The sequence below is a fragment of the Mustela nivalis genome (assembly GCF_964662115.1).
Source record: "Mustela nivalis genome assembly, chromosome: 2".
Taxonomy (NCBI): Eukaryota; Metazoa; Chordata; class Mammalia; order Carnivora; family Mustelidae; genus Mustela; species Mustela nivalis.
In genome coordinates, this window is record NC_139021.1 from 83,546,218 (window position 1) to 83,571,299 (window position 25,082).

At 39.0% G+C, this 25,082-nt stretch overlaps 1 protein-coding gene across 16 annotated transcripts in view; it reads right to left on the minus strand.

Annotated features, from left to right (window-relative positions):
• Positions 1–25,082, minus strand: part of RP1 (RP1 axonemal microtubule associated) — a 357,833-nt gene that overhangs the window by 310,508 nt on the left and 22,243 nt on the right. For all 16 annotated transcript variants that reach the window (XR_014308427.1, XR_014308428.1, XR_014308429.1 and 13 more), the window contains exons 2-3: positions 3,100–3,738; positions 2,043–2,214 (exon numbers count right to left, since the gene is read on the minus strand). Coding sequence is in view for 13 of the 16 variants with exons in the window: in XM_082719229.1 (XP_082575355.1) it covers positions 2,043–2,214; positions 3,100–3,738 (811 nt within the window). In the remaining 3 variants the exon portion in view is untranslated. The remainder of the gene's footprint in view (positions 1–2,042; positions 2,215–3,099; positions 3,739–25,082) is intronic.

The following is a 25,082-nucleotide window of genomic DNA, read 5'->3' on the forward strand; positions in this document are numbered from 1 at the left end:
ATATTTTCTGAATTTCATAGTAAGATATCATTAACATGTTTCTCACCTCCATGTATTCATTGGTTACTTGAATTCACTATAATATCTGGTACACTTCTATTCTCAAAAAGAGAATCTACAATCTTACTTCAATAATGAGATTCACAGAATTATAATTTTCTTGAGTTTAATCAGGCAATTTTAATGAGGGAAGTAGAAATTGCTAATGATTCTAGCAAAAATAAAAAGATTTTTGTGGGATTTTATTTTGTTGTTTTGTTTACCAGTACTGAAACTGGAGTCTAACTAAGTGCTGCTTACCTATGCAAACAAAATGAGTAATAATTTACAGTGAAATTCATTTTTCTGTCTGTGTATATCTAAGAGATACTTACATTATGAAAGTTAAAACATTTTTAGAATTTATTTAGAAGTCAACATTAATTGAGTAATTACTAATTTTGCATTCACTTTGTATAATTATTACATTTGATTTAATATAGAGCACAAAAGAGAACAGAGCTAGACAACAGACCAATCTATCTAGTTATAGTTTTACTGTGTGTCTCTAAAGATAACTTCAGTACTCAAGCCTCTTAAACTCAATCAAATTCTTATTAGTAGTTTATATAGATTTGTGTGTGCTTGGCATCAGTTAAATACCTTCAACGTTTTAGAGAATAAATCTGGAAATATTTTCTCTTATTTTTGGCATGCATTTACCAAAATCACAAATGAAAAGGGCTCTCTTAAAATTTTTTAAAGTGTAATTTAACAGAGCCCTCAGATTCCCTAACACCATCAAAAATCATATTCACAACCCATAACACACAAAATAATAAAATCATTTTAGTAATATGTACACAGTGAAACAGTACTACCATATGCTTAACAGATATTTGGCAGCTAATGCCTACAGAACAGAAACATTAGTAGATAGATATCTATTGAATATATCCATAATAGATGAGTTTCACCCACTTTAGCAATAAGTAGAGGGATTAATACTACTTAAAGAGCTTATTATTCTATGTCTACATAAAAACCAAAATTTAAGTATAAGTGGCAATCAATTCTTCAGCATAGGGCTAAAAAACTGCACACAATGAATAATGATATTAAAATATTGAGCACAATGAATAATATGATTAACCGTGCCTGCATAGAGAACTTACCGCCCATCCTACACTCTCAGGCATCAACAAGCCCTCCTTCTCACCTACACAAAGGATTATGCTATACTGTGCAGCATTGCCTAAGGATTTATCAACATAGATTATTATTAACCAGCATGAACTGACTACATGAATTTTTTTAATAAATAAAAAAAATGGATCCAAGGGCTGTGATTTTTACTGAAAGAACTTCAGAAAGTGGAGTCATACGTACTTAGAGATTTTTAAAACACACTCAACTAACCTGCTGAGCTCAGCTTTGATGCTGCATGGTACTATTTGGAGAAAACCATATAACTACCAGATGTCACTTATACAAATTCCATAGAATTCTTCTCCAAATCAAGAAATGCTGGTATTTTTATTTCTTATCTAGGTATTGTATGCCCTCCACATACACAAATAAAGGCTTACCCCCTCAATTTAATCACTGATTGGTCTGAAAAAATCTAAAAAAACAAAAACAACCCTACAATCTCTTTAACTCTTTCCAACTATACATATAACCAATTCCAGCTGAGAATGTTTTCAGTCAGGCGCCTGGGTGGCTCAGATGGTGGAGCCTCTACCTTCAGCTCAGGTCATGATCTCAGGGTTCTGAAATCGAGCCCTGCATTGGGCACCTTGTTCAGTGGGGAGTCTGCTTCTCCCTCTCCCTCTGCCTTTCCCATGCTGTGCTCTTCCTCACTCTTGAATGAATAAGATAAAATCTTTTAAAATTTTTTTAAAAAATGTTTTTGATCCCCTCTTTTTCTCTCATGTGACGAAGGAAATTGGCCACTCAGCATGGATTGGGTTTCCTTTCTTTCATCTTGTGGTTAAAAACAAAACAAAACAAAACCCACAACTCAGGGCTAAAAATAAAAGCTACATATTTAAGGGACTTACTCTTTCTGCTTTCTGACCTAGCACTTCCCTTGGCGTATACATGATGAGAGATCCCTGGTAATCTTGCAGAATGCAAGTACTTCTGGATGTCATAATTTCCTGGTTTAAATGGCTCTCTTCCTGCTGCCACCACAGCTCCAGAGCTAAGGATCACAGCTTGGAGACTGGGAACCTAGAAGAAACCAAAGAGTTAAGGTCCTTACATGAGCAACATGACATTTTTGTTCTTTCCATACAGTAATTTTTTTAAATTTTATTATTATTTTTTAAAATAATTTCTACACCCAACATGGGTCTCAAAACTAAGTCAGATGGACTGAGCCAGCCAAGTACCCCCTTTCCATATATTATTTATAGCGAGTGGAATCAACTCAACAATCTTCAGGTTTTGAAAGGGATAATCACCAAGTGTTCCTTAGGCACCAATAATGTATAGGAAGTTACCAGTATCAAGGTGGGGATGACTAGACCAACATCTTGACTCAACCTGTATACTATCTGAAGAGAGATGTCTTCTGCCCTAACTAAAGGAATCTTTAAAAGGTATGCAGTTCTGCCTCTGCCTTCCCCACCAAAATATCCAGCTGTAGCCAAACGTCCACCCTGAGCCAGCTGAGAAAGGGCCTGGTAGCGACACTGACAGCTGCAGGGGAAGGTCTCCTCTGCTCCCCTACCAACCCACCAGCATGGATGGCAGGGGAAAAAAAAAAAAAAATGCTTTCTCTACCTAACGATATCACTCTTGGCCATGACTTTTCTGGAAATATTGTCACGATTGCATTCTGTGCCAACACATTATACAACTTGCTGCTAAAGAAGGAGAAAGGGGAAGGGAGTCTGAGATTAAAAAGAGCCCCTCATGGAAGTGGCTTCTTCAGATTCTGACCAGAGAACAGTGGGGCCACCGACCCAGGTGAGCCAGTGCCCTCCCACGAGGGTGGGAACGCACACAGACACACACGCGCACGTGCGCGCACAAAACCCTCCTTTCTCTGGGGCCTCCACCTATGTCCCACATAAGGCGAACTCCGACATGAACAACCCCCGGAACACTCACCTTCCTTCCGTCTGTAGCGTACAGCTTGGTCACCGGGAACCGCATGACCTCCGTCAGGTGCTGCAGAAACGCCTGGAAGCTCTGCGTGACTCTCCTGTTCATAACCACCACACGCCTCATCTTCGGGTCGCCATTTCTAAAAACCAAGAGCTTTCGTGGGGCACGCAGCTTGCCGGGAGCAGCAGTGGCAGCTGCAGCGGTTGGAGGGGCTTGGTGCGCTTGCACACTGATGGCCCGGCTGCTGTGCCAGGGTCGTGGGCGCCGGCGGGCCTTGTCGAGATCCACTGGCTGCACCTTCCTGCGGTGGGAGCACAGGTAGGACTCGCCGTCCTCTAGCTCCTCCAGGCGTGTGATGCTGTGTCTTCCCCGAGGGGTGCTGATGTTCCTCACCCCAAAAGGTAAGGGCACCTTCCTTGACAAGTTATCCAGCAAAGCATCAAATGTCTTGAAGGAACGAGGGTTGACCACCACCCTGACCCCGCCAAATTGCGGATCTCCGCTCTTGTAGAAGCTGATCTTTTTGGCCACAACAGGATGCATGATGCTCAGGTGGCGCGGGGAAGGAACTTGACCTTCAGAAGAAGTCCGATGAATCATGGAAATACTAGTGGACGAAGTTTCGCTCATTTTGACTGAGAACTAGAGGGGAGGAAAATTATTCATCTCTGCAATGACAGTACTATAAAGAATACACGACAATGCAACTGCAATCTTATTACAGTTGTAGATATCTTGGCTATTCCTAGCGTTTCATTCATTCATTTATTCATTGGTTATTCTCACCTATTTTGAATGATAATTTTAAGGGGTTTACAATAAAAAGACATAAATGAAACAAATAAAGGTATTCACAGTTCAAAGATAAAAACAATCTAAAGACACGAATTTATTGTTAAATAAACTATATTGTATACGCCCATGCACCGGGAAGCTATGCAACCATTAAACATGACAATATAAGTCTGTATTTACTGGTGTCATAAAAATGATCCTAATCTATTACTAAGTGAAAAAGCAGTTTACAACATATGTATGCCATGCCATTGCCAGTATATACATATTTACTATACTAATGGAAAAAAATCCTAAAGTATATATAGCCCTAATGTTGATGGTAATTATCACTGAGTGACTAAGCGATGGATAAATATTTGTTTCTTAGACATTGCTGAATTTTGTAATCTTAAAAATTAATAGGTATTTGAACAATTAAAAAATATCAAAAGATACATATCAAAAGCCATCCAATGAGAAAAGTAAGAGTTTTGCAGTTGATCCATTTAGTTCTGCAGGTCCTGGCAGTCAAGGAAAAAGGGGAGACAGAAAGAGTTTATCGATTTCAAATTGTTGGGTAGAACCAGATGAGTTCATCTGGAGGAAAATGTTTCCTGACATTAAATTCTAGAAGGAATGTATCACATAAATCCTTAAATAGGGGCCATATTAAGATAATGTAAATGTTTCCATTACAGATTATAAAAAATGCAGGTAAATTATCTAATGCACCATTAATCCTACTTTGGGAAACACTGCATTAAACAAATATTTTGAATGAATGGCAGCATTGCTATGAACTACTAAAAATGAAGGCACTGCTCCTATTAGTGGTTCTAAAATTAACCTCTGGGAGGGAATTTAAGAGCCATTTTCAGCCAGTCACTAAGGTTTTTCTCTTCTACTTTCTAAGTGGAGCAAAGATCTAACTGACAAGTGAGCAGCTCATAGAAGCTCTGAGTTCACTTCTCATATGTAGCATACTGTGACTATTTTCCACTACTTTAAGTCACTATAATTATTAGTGTCCTTTGACAGAGTGAGAATGCCCTACAGCCTTGAAGACAAATTGAACAAACTAAACAAAAATGATCAATATTATAGAAATGAAAATGGCATGTTTCTCATTATATATCAGCTGTAAATTTGGCCCAAAGCACCTACTTAAATTTCCAACTGTTATCTAAGATTCTTCATATATCCCCAATATGATTTGCAAATTTTTTATGTGTAATTTAGGAAAATACATTCAAAGACCAATCTAGAAGTTAGATAAGTCTCCCCTACTTCTTTCTCCAAGCAGTTTAAAGTAATTATAGTACTTAAGACAATAAAGGCAGCTGTAGCAGGTTTGTGCTTCAGGAGCTGGGGAATCCACCTTTGCAATGAAGTCAGCAAAACTGCACCTCTTCTTATCCTCAGCTGATAAACTGCGATCTGACCTTGAGCATGTTGCTTAATCTCCATGCCCTCACTAACTGTAAGAGGGATGAATTCTTTCAGTATTTAATAAAAACTTCAGAACTCTTTGCCTCCAAGTACTTTTTAGGTTGGTTTACTTACATACATATTTTTAAATAGTTTCCATAACTAGTTTCTGAAACACATTTTTCACCTAATTTTGGAAAATTATATTTATCTGTATGTAAATGCATAGCTAGGCTTGTTTTTTTCAAGATTTTATTTATTTGTTTGTTTATTTGAGAGAAAAAGAGAGAGAGAACATGAGCTGCAGGAGGGCAGAGGCAGAAGCAGACTCGCCGCTCAGCAGGGACCCCTAATGGCGGACTCGATCCCAGACCCCTGGGATCATGACCTGACCTAAAGGCAGAGTTTTAACCTACTGAGCCACCCAGGTACCTGAAAGTGAGGCTTTTAATTGCAATAGTCTTCTGCCTGGATCTCACTATTTGGAGAGCCATTGACCTGATAAGACAAGCTGATAGCCCAAGGCATTTGTTTTGGGGTGGCTTTTTTTTTCTTTTTTCCCTTTCACTAAAAGAGTGGACATTTTGTGCTGGGACCAGGAAGGAAAATATAAAAGATAAGGACAATTGGAGGGAAGATGTGGCCCCCCGTATGCTATCCTACAGCTGCCCACCCCAGAACTGAAGGTACCATTGTCCTAGGAAGATACCATATGCCCAGCCGTGGAGGAACACTTATAGAGAATCTATAGGATGGTTGCCAGGCTCCTTGAGGAGGAGGCTTTAGCAAGAATAAAACAATATAAGTTCATATGGTCCTCACTGCAGGTAAGAGCATCTCTGGGGGGACGCCTGGGTGGCTCAGTTGGTTAAGCGGCGGCCTTCGGCTCAGGTCATGATCCCAGGGTCCTGGGATCCAGTCCCTCGTCGGGCTCCTTGCTCAGCAGGGAGCCTGCTTCTCCCTCTCTCTCTGTCTGCCTCTGCCTGCCTGTGCTCGTTCTCTCTCTGACAAATAAATAAATAAGATTTAAAAAAAAAAAAAAAGAGCATCTCTGGGAATGCCTAGACATCATTGGGGAAAGTTTTAGAGTATCAAGAATTTGTATACATGCAAGTGAGGTTTAAGAGTCTATGGAAAGGTGGTCACTTTGTATCTAGCAGAAAATGAAGAAGATACAGTATTATATTGAATAAAAGGATCTATGTGCATATAGTACACAATATCATTTTTGGGGAAGAAAGTAAAACACAGATTCCTTCCAGGAGAAATGTTTCAACTTTTGCCTTGATATAATCCATTGTATCTCCTATAATTTCCATGGGAAATTCACCGAGAAATTCAATAGCACAGTTAAGGAAGAGTAGGGGTGTCATGAGACTATCAAAGAGGGATCTATAGCCCAGCCTGAAGGACTGGCACTGGAAGGGGGTTGGGGGGAGAGAAATGGCAGTTTCCACAGGACAGCCTGTGTGAAGCTGAGATGCCAGAGGCAGAATGGTAAAGATGCCCTCCAGGAAGAAGGCAGGGATTCGTGCAGCTTCTGCCAAAGACATAAGCAAGACCAGTGACATGGTCAGCGAGTCTGGACAGTAGAGTGTCCCTTTTTGTGAAACAGAGCTACCAGCCCTCCACAACTTTCGGTTACCTTGTCTTACTTGTCCACTCTTCTTACTCAGCTTTAAAAACTGATCAGAATGTGGATGGAAATTTTAAAATGTTTCTTTCCATACTTTTTAAATAGTAAGATTTATTCTATGCCCTCTGAAGTCGTATAAGGCAGTAACATTCTTAGGGGAGGAATATCTAGGGAACGAAAGAGCCAAAAGTGGCCTAATTCTTTTCCCAGCAGGTTAGGCTGAAGGAGAAGTAGAGGGGCAAAGAAGTAACAAGAGAATACTAGATTCCTAAGGGCCTCCACTTTTCTCACTGCTGACTTTCCTACAAGTAGCAAAGGACCCGGTTAAAAAAAATCTCTTCCCCACAGCCCACATTACAGCGAAATATACTTCCAGTGACTTGTGACTTGGTAGCAGGCTGCATTCTCTTCATTGCCAAAAGTCAGATCACGGAACTATCATGAACACTTGTATTGCTTGTTAAGATTAAGCAGATGTTTTTCACAGCTTTTGATTCACTAGGTTTACCCATGATTATGCTTATCTGCGCCCTCATTGTTTTCAACACCTGTACTGCTCAGAGCTAAACAACTGTTCTACCAAGAGAGCTGTACCTTCTTACCACCATTCACTTGACAAAACACATTGTAGAATAACAAGATGCATGTGCATCATTTCATTAATTACATTTTAAATTTAATTTTCTACTACACACTAGGAATTCAGGCAATTCAGAAAGTATGAAGTAGATTTCTATCTCATCGGTATATTCATAAGGTTAGTTCTGTGGCAATTCAGAGATTTGACATTACAAGAAAAATTCACTCATTTGACAGTTTATCATTACTCTATGAGGTGGAGTTGAGTGTGGGAGTTCAAAAAGGAAATTCACCAATTCTCCCCTATGGTGGTCACAGCAATTGTTGAATTAAAAGCAGCTTCCTTCTTTAATGGATTGCTCAACTTCCTCTAATGCTTAGGTAAATAGTGCTCTTATAATCAGAAGAAAAAAACTTTGCCTCTATTTGATTACACTAGAATTTCTTGATATCCTAAAGTTCCCTCCTACTTCAATATCAGCAAATTGTGGAGGTTTCTAGCTTATGTGGATAAAAGATAATAATTATTAACAATATTTATTCCTTTTTTAATGGTTAAGAATAGAACCATGTAATCTAGATATAAAATGGAAAATAAAATACAACTAGCTAAACACAGATTGTTTTCAAAATAAAGATTTCAAATAGTCTTATACTTACCAGAACTTGAAACTTCCCTTTCAAAGAAAAAGATGTTTTAAGTGATTTATATAATTCACATAATGTTGCTGGATAGGTAACCTGTTCATTTCATGCAAAGAAACTAATGTCTTTGGATTTATTCTTAGCGTATCTACCCAGGGATTAAGTATAGCCAATTAATTTAATCCAAGGTGATGCTAATCACCAGACAGAATTCACCTTAAGGGGACCACAGCCAGAAACAAACCAGTTCCTAGCATTCTCCACAGTTGTGAGGTCTTCCTAATTGGAGTTTTTCTTGCCCTGTCTCGCTTACCCCATATCTTTCTCAGGAGAAGATTACCAATTCATGAGCTTTTCTCTCTCAGACAGCCTCAAATTTTCATTTATTTATGTTAAAGAGAAAAGTTGTTATGCTACTAAAAATGAAATCGTTTGACATTTTATCATTCTTTGATAAGTAATTCTGAGTCAGTATTTGCTCGTGGTAGTCATTTAAGCACTCCTGTTTATTACTGCATCAATGTAGTTCTAATGAAAATAGCTGTTAAGTGTGAACAGTTTGGCTGCTCAGCATAACACAAGACAAGTAAGAGAGGCAGCACATGATGAAGTGATTTTACGCTTCTGCATATGCAGCATTCTTTTGCTTTGCTTAATCATGATGAGATTTGAGCATGTTTTAGGACTTTGTCACACATGAGGTCCCCAGATGACACCTGCCTCTAATGGCTACCTGTAGTCTAATCCGATTTGAAGGTACCTCACCTAATCAGATTTCTTACTAGGCTTCCTGCCTCAGCTCTGAACCACAAAAACAATGTAAGGGGTCCTCCAAGAAAAAAGGATCAGATTCAAACATATGCTCTCTAGTGTTGTCTTCAAACAGATCACTAAAGGAAAAAGACTATGAAATGACACACTGTGCCCGGTAAATACCGACTTGGTAACACGTCACCTATTAAAACGTAAACAAGTATAAGGATGGGAGGGGAGGGAAAGAGTCTCTGAGTGAAGGAAGGAAAGATGGGGGGCAGATAAGAGCAACAGCGGTGTTTGACTTTGATACAAACCTTCATTTATAATCATCACTGTTCAAACAGGGACATCGCTATCGACTCAATAAAGAAGCTTATGTTTATAGGGTACCAATTGGCATGAATGGCACCACTACTAGCTCCAAATCTAAGTACACATTTAAAAAGTTTGGAATTAGATAAAACCTGCCCTTAAATAGTTACAAACTAATAAGGCATTTCTGTTGACTTTAATTTGAATCCTATAATCTGTGTCTGATAAACAACTCACATCATTGGTTCTATTTCAACAGCAAAGGAATGTCAACTAAAGGAAATCTTCTGGGCATTTTTAGGAAAGGTAAAATTTCATGCATCAGCGCAAAGAAGTTCTCCTTTTGTAAGCATCTCCAGTAACACGTGCTGCATTCCCACAACTCCATTTGGGAAGAGCGACCAAGTGCACCTGTTGTCCCAATCATGCCACCATGCTATCCCCCTGGCATAACTTGTCGCTGGCACATGCACATGCCATTGTGGGGAGTCCACACCACCATTTCTCAAGCTTGAATTTGCACATAAATCCCTTATGGACCTTGCTGAACTGCAGTGGCTAACTAAGTAGGCCTGGGGTGAGGCCTGAGAGCCTGCATTTCTAATCCCTGATGCTGATGCTGCTGACATTAGATCGTACTTTGATTATATTGAGCCTAAGAAATACCAGAAGCCTCTATGACACAGCTCATTTTTTTAACATTTTTTTTTAGATTTTTTTTTTTTAATTTATTTATTCGGCAGACAGAGATCACAAGTAGTCAGAGAGACAGGCAGAGAGAGAGGAAGAGAAGCAGACTCCCCGCTGAGCAGAGAGCCCGTTGCGAGGCTCAATCCCAGGATCCTGAGATCACCACCCTAGCTGAAGGCAGAGGCTTTAACCCACTGAGGCACCCAGGCACCCCAAAACAGCTCATTTTAAGGTTCTTCCCTGTTAATAGCTTCAATAGCCATGACCTCTGAGGTGACCTGTCTGACATGTCTAAACTGTTAAATTCCATGTGGTTGCTACTGACAGAGTAGCCAGACCATGGGGAGTCCAGTGCACAGTGGTTAAGCATACATGCTTTGAGTCAGTCAGCCTTCAGTTCACATTCTATCTGTTCCTTCCACTTAGCTGGCTTGCCTCGGGCCATTTACTTAGTTTCTCTGTGCCTGTTTCGCTGGTTATAAAATGTGAGAAAATACCTACCTTATAGGCTCATTGTGAGGATTAAATGGAATAATACATATTACATGTTTGGCAGAGTGTGTAAATGTCCTAACAATTAATGGAAATTATTATTTTTTCCATGTTAATCTTTTAAAACACTCCCGTGGTCCTTGAAGCCTTTGGTAACATGTCTCCACACCTTACCCTGCCATACCATTTCTGATCTGACACCAGCTTAACTTTCTATTCTGATGAAATTAAATTGCTGGATGTTGAACCTGAATGGTCTCTGTCTTGGAAACCATTCCTCACATTACACGTATCCTGGACTTTGAAATTGGGATCTGTTTTAGTCCATTCAAGCTTCTATAACAGGATACTATAAACTGAGTGGCTTAAACAACAGACATTGATTTCTCACAGTTCTGGAAACTGGGAAGTTCAAGGTCACAGTACCAGCCAATTTGGTTCCTGGTGAGGGCATTTTTCCTGGTTTGCAGATAGCCAGCCTCTTACTATGTCCTCACACAGTGAGGTGGGGGAGAGACAGTACAAGAGTGCTCCTGCTTAGCAGAGTGAGAGAGCTCTCGCATCTTTTCTTATAAAGGCACTAACCCATTATGAGGGCTCCACCTAATTACTTCCCAAGGGCCCCATCTCCAAATAGCATCACACTTGGGGTTAGAGCTTCAACATACAAATTTGGGGGTATGTAACTCAGTCCCTAGCAGCACTTCCCTATAGACTTGGGCTTTTCCACCCAATCTTCCTTATTCATTCATTTGTTCATTCATTCATTCTATAGATATTAAATGCACACATTGTGCACCAAGCATACACACAAGTGAATGCAATAAAAAATACCTTTCCTTCACGGAGCTTACATTATCCAACAGAGACAAACTATGAACAAACAAGTCTTCAACATGTTACACAATGCTGGTTGCTATGAAGAAAAATGAAGCAAAGTAGGAAGAGTAGTGTTGGAGGTCAGGGAAAGCCTCCTTGAGAAGGTTATCTGTGAGCAGATACCTCAAAGCGATGGGGGAAAGACATTTAGGTATGTGAAAGAAGAGTGTTCCTAGAAAGAAAGTAAGTGCAAAGGTCCTGAATCAAAAGTAGAGTGTGTGGGAGGTATGTGAAGTACTTGGGAAGTGATAGGAAGGCCAGGGTAGCTAGAGCAGCACGACATCAAAGGGCCCTGTACCCTTTGGTAAAGACTTTAACTTTAGCACGTTTCCTTTGACATGAGAACCCAAAGGAGGCTTTTGAGAAGAGGAGTAATTTCAAAGATTACTGTGAAGTATTACTTTGATTATTACTTTGGATACTGTGTTAAAAACTAAAGTTAGGGGGCACCTGGCTGGCTGTCAGTTAAGCATCTGCTTTGACTTGGGTTACGATCCCAGAGCCCTGCTTTGGTCTCCTTGCTCAGCAACAAGTCTGCTTCTCCCTCTTCCTTTGCCCCTTCCCCTGTTCATACGCTCTCTCTCACTCATGCTGTCTCTCAAATAAATAAATAAAATCTTTTAAAAAAATAAAAACTGAAGCTAAACATAGAAATAGGTGAGAAGGAAGATGGGGTAAAAAGGGCTAGGACTCTGAAACCTGGACAACACTTACACTGGCAGAAACTGTCTGAAACAACTATTTTGAAACTCTGGAGTCTATTTGAAAGCTTGCGACTTCCAGGCACAGGTTTGGTTGGTAAAATTGTAGTTAATTTTAGTCCATTTCCACCATTAGCATGGTAGTGGCTACCCCAACTCTTGTCCCCCAGCCCTGTGCAGCAGACAACTATGGGGACACAAGCCTGCATTCCAAGTGCAGCTTATGAGAGCCAAAGTAGGCAATAATTACCTTGTCCTCCAAATACTGCAGTTCTGTGTTCTAATTGCTGATTACTGCTTCTGGTCATGGATATGCATACAGAGGTGTAACCCCCAGTGGCTGAAGACCCTAACAGGATTTAAAGGGATTGCACCTGCAATGTTTTTTCCCTTTCTTTCTTCCCTTTTCCTTTTTTGGGAGCAGGCTTTAAAGACTAGCATATTCAGAAGTTAAAGGTGTCTGGGAAGATTTAGAAAGTCACCCTGCATGCCCTGGGAGAAACACAGGCTCCGAGAAGACCTGAATAGATCTTAAGCTTTCATTCCAGGTTGATCTTTGGGAAAGAGACACCGTACAACAATTTAAAAGAAAACCAGCAAACCCTGGAGGAAGGGGAGAATTTGATTTCCAGAATTATCACAATATAGGACTCTACGTCTAGTTTTCAGAAAAAAAAAAAAAAATACAAGGCATACAAACAAACAGGAAAGTATAACCCATTTAAAGGAAGAAAATAAATCAGCAGAAACTATCCCTGAGGAAGTCCAGATACTAAACAAAGACTTTAAAATAGCTAAAATAGCTATCTTAAAGATTTTCAAGGAGCTAAAGAAAAACATTAACAAAGAGAGGAAATTGATACATGAACAAAATGAAAATATCAATAAAAAAGAAATATAAAAAGGAACTAAAAAATTCTGGAGCTGAAAAACACAATAACTGCCATGAAAAATTCACTGGATTGGTTCAAAAGCAGTCAAAAAAAAAAAAAAGTAGGTCTTAAAGACAAGAGGAACAGAAAGAAAATAAAAGAAAGAAAAGAAAATGAACAGAACCTAAAGTAGCACATCAAGCAGACAAATATATGCACTGGGGAGTCCCAAAAGAAGAAAAGAGAGAGAAAGAAAGGGACAAAGAAATTATCTGAAGAAATAATAGCTGAAATTTTCCCAAATTTTTTTTAAAGATTTTATTTATTTGAGGGAGAGACGCCACAAACATGGCAGCAGGGCAGGCAGGGTGGGGTGCACATAAGCCAGGCATTTGTGTACCAGGGGGATGGATGAAAGGGGAAGGAGAGGGACAAGCAGACTCTACGTTGGGTACAGACCCCATGCAGGGCTTGATCACAGGACCTTGAAATCAAGAGTTGGCTGCTCAACCAACCGAGCCACCCAGGGGCCCCCAAAAACTTTGCAAATTGGACAAAAGACATAAATTCACAAATTCAAGAAACTCAGTGAGCCCCATGTAAGATAAGAGACACACACCGAGACACATTATAAACAAAAATCTCAAAAGCCAAAACAGAGAGAGAATCTTAAAAACAACAAAAGAGAAGCAATTTTTCACGTATAAGGGGTCCTTAATAAAATTATCAACTGATTGCTTAACCCTTGAGGCCAGAAGGCAGTAGGTAATCTATTCAAAGTGCTGAAAGGGGGGATAAAAACCTCAACCAAGACTTCTATATCCAGCAAAACCACCCTTCAAAGATTAGTATTAGGACATTCCAGCATAAACAAAAATTCAGGGAGTTAATTATCACTATAGCTGCCCTGCAAGAAATGTTGGAAGAAGTCCTACCAGTTGAAATGAAAGGACATTATACAGTAACTTAAATCTATGTGAAGAAATAAAGATTTCCAGGAAAGAAAAATGGGTAATTTATAAAAGCTAGTATAATACTGGCTTGTAATTCTACTCTTTATTTTCTTATTGTTTTATTAAAATAAAAATGCATAAAAACCATTGTTAAGCAACATCTCTGCACTGAAAATATATAAAGAACTAATTTGTGATGTCACTAACAAAAAGAGGGAGAAATAAAACTATATAGAAGCAGGGATTTTGTGTGCTATTGAAATTAAGTTGGTATAAGTTAGATTGCTAAGTTAAATATTATTAAAAATAAATAAAGGCAGGGCCATTAAGAGAGTAATTAATAATCCAAGTAAGAGGTTAGTGTGACTCAGGCCAAGAGGATTACTGTGCAGGTGGTGGACATGATGAAATACTGGACATCTCCACCGTAGCACTGATAGCATTTGCTGCTGGATTAAACACGGACTTTTAAAAGCTGGCTGTGAGGGATGAGAGCAAAAGAATTATCAAGGATGACCAAGATTTTTTGTCCATTGTAACAGGAAGAATGAAATTATTGATTAGTTAGTGAACACCTCAGAAGTAGCAGTCTGGAGGGTGGGATATGGTGGTGAACATCATCTCCAAAAGCATATTAGACATCCAAGTAGAATTATCAAGTAGACAGTCAGATATATGTACCATAGAAGTTAAAGCTGAAGGAAAAATTTGAAAGTCACTGGTATTCTGATGGTATTTGGATGAGTGTAGATGAGAACTTCTAAGAAGTGAATGTAAACAGAGAAGAGAATGGTCTAAGGTAAGAAGTTAGGGCACTCCAAAGTATAACAGTCATGGAGAGGGGAGGAACCTACAAAGGAATTGGTGAGGAAAAGGAGCATCAACAGAGTGGTGTCCTAGAAGCCAAGGGCAACTAGTGTTTCAGAAAAGAAGGTGGTCAAATAGTACTATCTATAGGTCAACTCAGAGGAGTACTGAGAATTAGGCATGGGCTTTAGCAGAGTGGAGTTTATCACTAACCTTGACAAAAGCTGTTTTGGTGGGACAGAGTGGGTAAAAGCCTCGCTAGAATAGGAGAAAAAGACAACTGGAAGGAGAGGGAGTTGAGCCAGTGTCGAGTTAATTTTTTTGTTAGTTTTGTTTATTTTTGCTAATTTTCCCGTTCAAAATCAGATACAGGACAGGATGTGTGTGTACATGCTAGTAAGAATGATTCCGTCAAAAGGAAAAGTTTGATGCAGAAGGTAAGAGGGAAGAATTGCTGGAAGAGTGTCCTTGAGGAGGTAACAGGGACATGGGATCTAATGCATGGTAGAGGTCTGACCTTAACAGGGTTTGCAGGGAAGATCTTAATAACAGAAAGGGTTGCAGAGAGGCAGGTGGAGGTAAAACCTCCTTCTGAGTACTTTTCTGATATCAGCAACCTCCAACCTCCAAAAAGAGGTTACTCATTGAGGGTTCAAGTGAGGAGAAAGTTCTATAATCTGAGAAGAGAGAATGTGTGGAATAGTCACCCAGTGGAGTAGAAGAGGGACTGAAAAAAGGTGTAGTGGGTTTGCAGGCTGAATTGAGGTTTTGGTCACAAACATAAAATGATGCCAACCAGCATGATAGAGGCTGGCTCACACTTCACAGCACTAAACTGCTATGATCTGATAGGAGGGGACCATTTCTTGGTTTGTACCCTTGGTTTTTCCTAGCATATATCCATCACAGTTTACTGCCTGTACACAGGGACATTCCTGGCCCCAACTACAGAGCTTTTCCTATATCTTAGCATGCCTGTCTGTAACTTAGAGTACTGCAAAACCAAGCAAAAGAGCCTGATCTCTGACCTGTGCGGGATCCTGCAATGTGATGATAGACAAGACAGGCGCAGCTTCTGTCCTGATGGTGCTTAGTGCCAAACAGAAAGACAAACTCAGTCTAAATATACTTTACTAATCAAAACATTGTAGTACGGAATGCTTCTTGGAAGGGAGAAAAGATTTCAATATACACAGATGTGGTATATGAAGGCAGCTAAGACGGCAGCATAGTAGGAAGACCGTGGGCTCATGTCATCCCTTGAACACAGCTAGATGACTACCAAATCATTCTAAATACCCCAGAAATCAACCTGAAGATTGACAAACTCCACAACTAAATGAAGAGAAGAAGCCACATCGAAGAAGAAGATAAGAAGTATGGAGATATGGTTTGGGGGACAAAGAGATTGTGGGGGCTGTAGAGGGGAGGAAGCCCTTGCCATGTGTAAAGGGGAAAGAGAGTAGAATGCACAGGGGATTGCACAAGGAGAACATTTCCTCAAAGCCATGGGCTGGGAAAACCAGAGGAGCTGATTTTCATTAGTTTTTTGCAAGCAGCGGGGCTTGAAGACTGGAGGGTTTTTTTGGTGGTTTGTTGTTTGTTTGTTTGTTTGCTTGTTTAGGATAATTTAATGGTTTTTCTTTTTTATGTTTTTTATTTTTTCTCTTTTTTTATTTTTTTATTTTTTATTTTTATTTTTATTTCTTTTCAGTGTTCCAGAATTCATTGTTTATGCACCACACGCAGTGCTCCATGCAGTACATGCCCTCCATAATACCCACCACCACATTCACCCAACCTCCCACTCCCCTCCCCTCCAAAGCCCTCAGTTTGTTTCTCAGAGTCCACAGTCTCTCATGGTTTGTCTCCCCCTCCAAATTCCCCCAACTCACTTCTCCTTTTCATCTCCCAACGTCCTTTGTGTTATTCTTTATGCTCCACAAGTAAGTGAAACCATATGATAATTGACTCTCTCTGCTTCACTTATTTCACTTGTATCACCCAGTCCCATCCATGTTGATACAGAAGTTGGATATTCATCTTTTATGATGGAGGCATAATATGCCATCATATATACGGACCATATCTTCTTTATCATTTGTCCATTGAAGGGCATCTTGGCTCTTTTCACAGTTTGGCGACTGTGGCCATTGCTGTTATGAACATTGGGGTACATATGGCCCTCCTTTTCTCTACATCAGTATCTTTGGGGTAAATACCCAGTAGTGCAATTGCAGGGTCATAAGGAAGCTCTATTTTTAATTTCTTAAGGAATCTCCACACTGTTTTCCAAAGTGGCTGCACCAAGTTGCATTCCCACCAACAAAGGTTTCCCTTTCTTCATATCCTCTCCAACACATGTTGTTTACTGTCTTGTTAATTTTGGCCATTCTAACTAGTATAAGGTGATATCTCACCATTCTAACTGGTGTAAGGTGGTTTTAATTTGAATCTCCCTGATGGCTGGTGATGATGAACATTTTTTCATGTGTCTGTTGGCTGTTTGTATGTCTTCTTTGGAGAAATGTCTGTTCATGTCTTCTGCCCAGTTTTTGACGTGATTATCTGTTTTGTGTATGTTGAGTTTGCCTGGAGCACACAGAGGGGAGATTATTCCCTCTTCTTGTAGCAGATGCCTCTCCAGGTTCAAAGAAGTCAGCAGGAGACATTTCCCTCCCCCAAATCAGCATAAACACAGCCACCTGAAAAGCAGCTCAGCCCTGACAGTGGTTGCCTAGCCTGCACTCTCCTGTGACTGCCCGTCCCTTCTCAAACTTCCTGTAGTGTCAGCACCAGAAGACCCTCCCCCAGAAGAGCAGTGGGGGCCCCTGCCCACACCACAACCCTAAAGCCTGGAGTTTTAAAAGTTGGGCTGCCTAGAATATAACCCAAAGTGCACAGCACTGCTCCTGGAAAAACACAGCGGCAGAGAGTGGGAAAATAGCAGTCTGAAAAACGCCTGGGACTTACAGCAGGGAGATTATTTGCTCTTCTCAGAGTGTTCCCCTGAGATGCAGCATGCATGGTGGTGCCTCTCCAGAGACAAGAGTTAGCTGCTGCCATCTTCCGCCCCGTCCCTCAACATGAACACAGAGCCATCTGTGGTAGGGAAGCAGCACAGCACCAACACAGGCTGCCTACCCTGCTTATACTAGGTCCCGTAATCCTACACTCTGGTGGGGCTGCCTTTCTTGGTAAAGCTTGCCTCAGTCCCAGGGCAGCAGGCTCCTTCCCAGAAGACCAGCAGAAACCACTTCCCACACCATGTCTTCCCACTGGAGAGTTCTGCAAGGCCTCAGTTCTAGTGGAAGCAGTATCAGATCTCATTTAACAAGCAGACCAGAGCACACCTAGTTAAAACTCAGCACATACTGACCAAGGACCAAAGACTGCCCACTGCAGGCAAGGAGAGCCTCTGCAGATGACTGGCCCCATAGGATAGAGCACCCAAAACTCAGCAGCAGAATGCATGCAGCACACTCTGGGGACACTCCCTGAAGCACCAAATCTGGGCCACTATATGATCTCTCCCTTATAAAACCATTACTCTCAGAAGTAGGAAACATAGCTATCTTTCCTAACACAGAGAAGAAGGCAGAAACTTAGACAAAATGCCAAGTCAGAGGAATTCATCCCAAATGAAAGAACAAGATAAGGTCACTGCCAGAGATCTAAGTGAAGCGGATGTAAGTAACATGTCTGATGGAGAATTTAAAGCAACAATCATAAGGATATTTGCTGGGCTTGAGAAGAGAATGGAAGACTTCAGGGAGGTCTTTACAGTAGAAATAAAAGAGTTAAAAAACAGAGATTTCAGTATACACAGATTGCTATCACAGTATTTGAGATTAACATAATAATTATAGCTAAGACTTTCTAATTTTCACTAAACTTCCTCCTATTATTTTTTACCATTTTAAATAGGATTTGCCCATTCTGGACATTTCATATAAATGGAATCCTATAATATGTGGTCTTTTGTGATATGTGGCTCCTTTAGCATAGTTTGGCATAGTTCCTAAGGTTCATTCATGTTGTAGCATGTAACAGTACCTAATTCCCTGTTACTATTTTAAATAGTAATTCATATTACAGATTTTTAAAATTTGTTTTATTTTACTTATTCATTCACCAGTTGAATGTCATTTGGGTTGTTTCCAGTCTTGGGTTCTTATGGATAATATATCTATGAAAATTTATGTATAAGTTTTTGGTGATACCATTTCATTTTTTTAAGGTTTTATTTATTTATTTGACAGAGAGAGATCACAAGCAGGCAGAGAGAGAGAGAGAGAGAGAGAGAGGAGGAAGCAGGCTCCCTGCTGAGCAGAGAGCCCGACTCGGGACTCGATCACAGGACCCTGAGATCACAACCCAAGCTGAAAGCAGAGGCCTAACCCACTGAGCCACCCAGGTGCCCCATACCATTTCTTTTTAAGAGAAAAAAAATTATACATACCCACCATTTGAATATACTTTTGGTTTTCTTTCTATTTACCTTACTTTCTAATGATGGGATTTTGAAGTTTAATTTTTTCATAATGAAGAGGGTGTATCTTTGAAAAACCTCATTACTTGCCTGTTTTATCATTATATAAGATCCTGATAGATCCTGCAAATCAATACTCCTACATTACAAAGCAGAGTGGCCAAGAAAAAAAAATTTTTTTTCAGATTAACTGATAAAAACTTATTATCCAGACCAAGAAAAGTTTGGCAAGGAAAGATATAAAGAAGAAGATATAAAGAAGAACCAAATGGAATCTTAGAACTAAAAATATATAACTAAAATTTAAGAGCCCAATAGATGGTCTCAACAGCATAATGGAGAAGACAGAAAAATGACTGAACTTGCAAATAGAACAATAGAAATTACCCCACCTGAACAATAAAGAGAAAATAGATTTTTTAAAGAAATGAACAGAATCAGGGCACCTGAGTGGCTCAGTCGGTAAAACGTCTGCCTTCAGCTCGGGTCCTGATCCCAGAATCCCAGGATCAAGCCCACCCTCCCTGCTCAGCAGGGAGTCTGCTTCTCCTCCCCCTGCTCCTTTCCCTGCTTCTGTGCATGCTCTCTCTCTCCCTCACTCTCTTTCTCAAATAGATAAATAAGCTCTTTTTAAAAAATGAACAGAATCTCAGGGACCTACAAGATTTTAACAAAAGACCATTTCTTATTCCTGTTGCTAAGTCCAACTCAGCACCATGGACATTATATATAAAACCAATACTCTGAAAAAGATACAGAGAAGGAGGCAGAAGGATTGGTATCCTAGGAATGATATGACAATCTGTTCCATGAGTTGTCTTTTTGCATCCAGACTGGGTACTAGAGAAGCCAATAACCCAGAAACACCAATGGAAACAGATAAAAAATGCCCCAACAGAAGCCAGCTCTCTCTAGCCAAAGGTTTAGGAAGGGGCAACCCTAGCAATGCAGAAACAATAGCTGCCAACCACAACCAAACACCATTGGGGGGGGGGGCGAACCTCCACCTACTTTAGAAAGTCTTGATTTCTATCCTTTCCCACCTTCATTGTGGCATCTCTCCCTTTCCCATGCTGAGATGACATCAGGGAAGACCCAAGTAGGGACCTAACATTTCCGTCCCCACCTGGAAGTAATGGATCCACACTGCTGTCCTCTTTGCAGTGTCAGAGGTGTCAGAAGGAACCCCAAAGAATGCCAGAGTTTTTACCACCATTCATCAATTATGAGGCCATCCCAAACCACAGGGTCAGTGAGATCCCACAGGAAAACTAAAATCCACCTCCGCCCAGAAGTAATGAGGTGCTCCTTCTCCCGGGTGCCAAATGAAACAATGTGGGGAACCTGGACTTCCACCCATACCTGGCACTAAAGAGTGATACTCCCTTTCCCCTGGCAGCGTTGTGTCAAAGGAGATCTGCTAAAACACAAGTTTTATACAATATCCACAGTCTTATAATGTAATACCCAAAATATCTAGGATGAAAAACATATATATATCAGCTGAAAAAGGTGGTCAACAAATGCCAACACCAACATAACAAAAAGGTTGGAATTATCTGACAATAATTTTAAAGCAGCCATCATAAAAACATAGTGTAATAAGTAATTACAAACATACTTGAAACAAAGAATAAAAGACCTTGGCAAAGAAATAGAAGATATAAAGAGAAACCAAGTGGAGACCCTAGAAATGAAAATATATAATAACTGAAATTTAAGAGTCCAATGGATGGTCTCAATAGCACAACAAAGAAGACAGAAGAAAGTATCAGTAGACTTGAAGATAAAATAATGGAAATTACCCAATCTTGACAACAATGAGAAAACAGATTTTTTGAAAAATAAACAGAACCTCAGGGAATTTTAGGACTTTAATGAAAAAGCTAATATTTGGGTCATCTGAGTTGCAAAAGGAAAAGAGAAAGAAGGTGAAACTGAAAAAATATTCCCATAAGTAATGTTTGCAATTTTCCAAAATTTTGCAAAAGACAAAGTGCAGATTCAAGAAGCTGATTGAACCCCAAAGACAGTAAACTCAAAGAAATTCTCACCAAGATAATTCATTATTAAACTTTAGAAAGCTGAAGACAAGAAATTTTGAAACAGAAAAGAGAAATGGCACGTTACCCATAAGGGGAAGACAATTTGAATTTCTCATCAGAAACCATAAAAGTCAAAAGGAAATTCCAGCCATTTTTCAAGTGCTGGAAACTAGAGTTCTAATTCAGTGAAAATATCCTTGAGGAATGAAGAGAAACCAAGACATGCTCACACGAAGGAAAGCTAAGAGAATTTAATCATCAGCAGACTTACTCTAAAAGAACTGATAAAGCAAGTTATCTAAGAGAAAGGAAATGATAAAAGAAGGAATCTTGGAATATCAGGAAGGAAGAAACAGTAACAGAAAGACCAAAAGTATGAATAAATAGAATAGACTTTCCTTCTCTTGAATCTTTAAATGATTTTTGCTAGTTAAAGCAAAAAGTATAATATTGCCTTATTTAATTTTCGATATATAGAGAGGAAATATTAAAACAATTATAAATGGGGGAGGTTAAATGTAGCTTTCTACATTTAAACTGGTAAAATGTCTACATCAGTATACTAATCATTATATATGTATAATACCTAGAGCAACCACTAACATACAAAAAGAGATACACTCAAAAATAATATAGATAAATAAAAATGGAACTCTAAAAACTGTTCAAGTATCCCACAAGAAGGAATGAAAGAGAACATAAAAAAATTTAAAACAGCTGGAAAATTAGTAATATGGCATACTTAACTCCTAAGATACCAAAAATTACATTAAATGGAAATGGCCTCACATACTTTGTGATTTAATTTATATAAAATTCTTGAAATGACAAAATTATAGAGATATAGAAATGGTTATCTGGGGTAGGGATGGTGTGAGGAAGTGGTAGCCCGAGGGAAATCTTTGTGGGAATTGCACACTCCTGTGTCTTGATTGTGATGATGGTAACACATGTAACATGTAACACATGTTTTAATTACATGTAACACATGTAATTAAATGATATAACACATTTCCATCAACAGAAAGACACTTTGTCCCCATTTATAGTTATTTCTCACTCCTACCCATAGTCCAGAGCAGCCAGTAATCTTTCTGTCTTTAAAGATTTGTCTATTCTTGACATTTCATATAAATGGAATCATTCAATATGGAGTCTTTTGTGTCTGGGTTCATTTATTTAGCATCACGTTTTAGAGGTGTGATGATGTTTTAGCATATATCAGTGCATCATTCCTTTTTATTGATGAATAATATTCTGGTGTATGAATATACCATATTTTGTATATTACCATTCACCAGTTGGTAGACTTTTGGGTTTTATGACTAATCCCATTTAGGCAAGTGGTCACTACAATTTTTAATGCACTCTATACAACACAGGCATAGTAGCCATGTATCTGGAAATAATTGCTAATGAGAAACACATGGGAACTAAATGGTGGGGAACCATAATTCCCAGTGCTGTAGCAGACTCATGTCCCTATTTGTAAAACTTATAGAGTAGAACTGAATGGATACCAAGTCCCATGAATAACATCTATTTATCAACTCATCTATCAGTGCTATCATAATAATAAAATGTATTGATTATTTATTTTGTGCCAGGCACCATGGTTAATGCTTTAAATAAATTATTTATTTAATCCTCACAATAGCTCTATGAGGTCTGTACTGTTATTATCCCTGTTTTCCAGGTAGGAATACTGGCATAGAGAAAGGAATAATAATTTACCCAAAGACACACAATTAGTAAGTAGTACAGCATCCCAACCACCTTGCAGTAATCTTCTCCACTTAACGTTGAAGCCTATCTGTGTGAAGGAAAAAAATGCCAGGCTAAGGAGTTTTGATTCTATTCTATAGAACAGGGAAATGCCCTGAAGTTTTTTGAGGAGGGAAATGACATCATCAGAACTGTACACTTCCCTGACATTGCTAAGTCAGATAATTTGGAGGGAGGAGACTGTGATGACAGACAGACCAGTGAGACGGCTCTAAAAATAGTTAAATCAAGAGTTCCTGAGAGCCTGACTTAGAGTAATGAAAATAGGAATAGAAAGGAAGGAAATTATTCTCAAAAAATTTCAGAGGTAGCCCCAAAATAACATAACAATAGGTTGATTGGAGAGGACAGGGAGATAAGCAATTTATTTAATCCTTTAAATGAATAATCTTTTGTAACTATAGAATCCAGCACAGAGCACAGTTCAGCAAAACTTGCATGAAGAAGGAGAAGCAAAAAGGACAAGAACTGGCTCTAGTAAGTGCGTGCTGTGGTCTTGTTTAAATGAGTAACTCCAATTTTTCAAGCCTAGCAAAATTACAGTGTCATTAACAACAATTCTCATAAAAGGAAAGAATGTTAAGTTAGGAATTGTATAAATCCATTCCATTTTAACATACATGGTTGAGGTCCTAGAAAGACATCCAGGTGGTGATGTTCAAAAAGCAGTTATTAATATGACACTGGAGATTAGGAGAGAGGTCAGAATAGGGAAGAGATATAAGCTTTCGAGTGAGAGGATGTAATCTCTGTCTTGGAATCACTGAGAGAAAGTGTTGTGAAAAAGGTGAGGATTATTACTCATATAATGAAATGAACAAACTTTAGAAATTATATATTTACAGTCATGGCCTATAATGGACAAGATAGTCTAGGTCATGTTGAGATGACAGAAAGATCCCCAAATCACAGTGGAGTTTCACATTCCCATTAGTGGCTGATCAGATGAAACTGATCTAAATGTACTTTAAACTAAAATTCAGATGATTGTGATTTAAATGTCTTAAAGTCTACTATAGTCTTATGGAGAAACAGAATTATTGAAGTAGAATTTTACATATCCCAAGAATTTAAGCTATACTAAATTAGAACTTACCATTTCTATGGTTTGAAAAAACTTATTTTTTAATGTGAGATAAATTATTGAGTTATAATCACTTGGTCAGAATTTGATAAGTATTTACTGAATTTTAAAAAATGGGTTTCTTGGGGCGCCTGGGTAGCTCAGTCGTTAAGTGTCTGCCTTCAGCTCAGGTCATGATCTCAGGGTCCTGGGATCGAGCCCCACATCAGGCTCCCTGCTCAGCAGGAAGTCTGCTTCTCCCTCTCACACTCCCCCTTCTTGTGTTCCCTTTCTCGCTGTGTCTCTGTGAAATAAATAAATAAAATCATTAAAAAAATAAAAATTAAAAAATGGGTTTCTTTAAAATATTTGTCTGTCAGGGCTCAATCACCTCTTCCATAAAGGCTTCAAGAGTGTTCAAAATAGCATTAAGGAGTATATTTCATTTCACCATAAAAGGGAATAACTTCGGTATAAGTGAAAGAAAATCGAGTTATCTTCAAAATATGTATAACCAGGTTATGTTTAAGAGACAAGTGAGTACACAAAATTATTCCTAAATAACTTTGCAGAACAATAAAACAAAGTCTCTGCTTAAAATAATCAGGTTAAGGGCGCCTGGGTGGCTCAGTGGGTTAAGCCTCTGCCTTTGGCTTGGGTCATGATCCCAGGGTCCTGAAATAGAGTCCCACATCGGAATCTCTGCTCAGCAGGGAGCCTGCTTCTTCCTCTCTCTCTTTCAGCCTGCCTTTCTGCCTACTTGTGATCTCTGTCTGTCAAATAAATAAATAAAATCTTTAAAAAAGAAAAAAAAATAATCAGGTTAAGTAGACCCCAGGTTTATAATTTTCTGTCTCAATTGATAAGCGTTCTTGGGATTTCAAATCAATTATTGGAAGCTTAGAAGACACAGACATTCTTGAATAAAAGTGCACTATACAGAAGGATTTATTTATTTTAAGAGAGTTGCAGGTTATTTTTTTTAAGTGAGAAAAATACCTTGAAATTCTTTTAGACTGAGCTGACATTTTTACCTTACAAAGGACGACATTTAGATATTCTCTCCAAATAGCA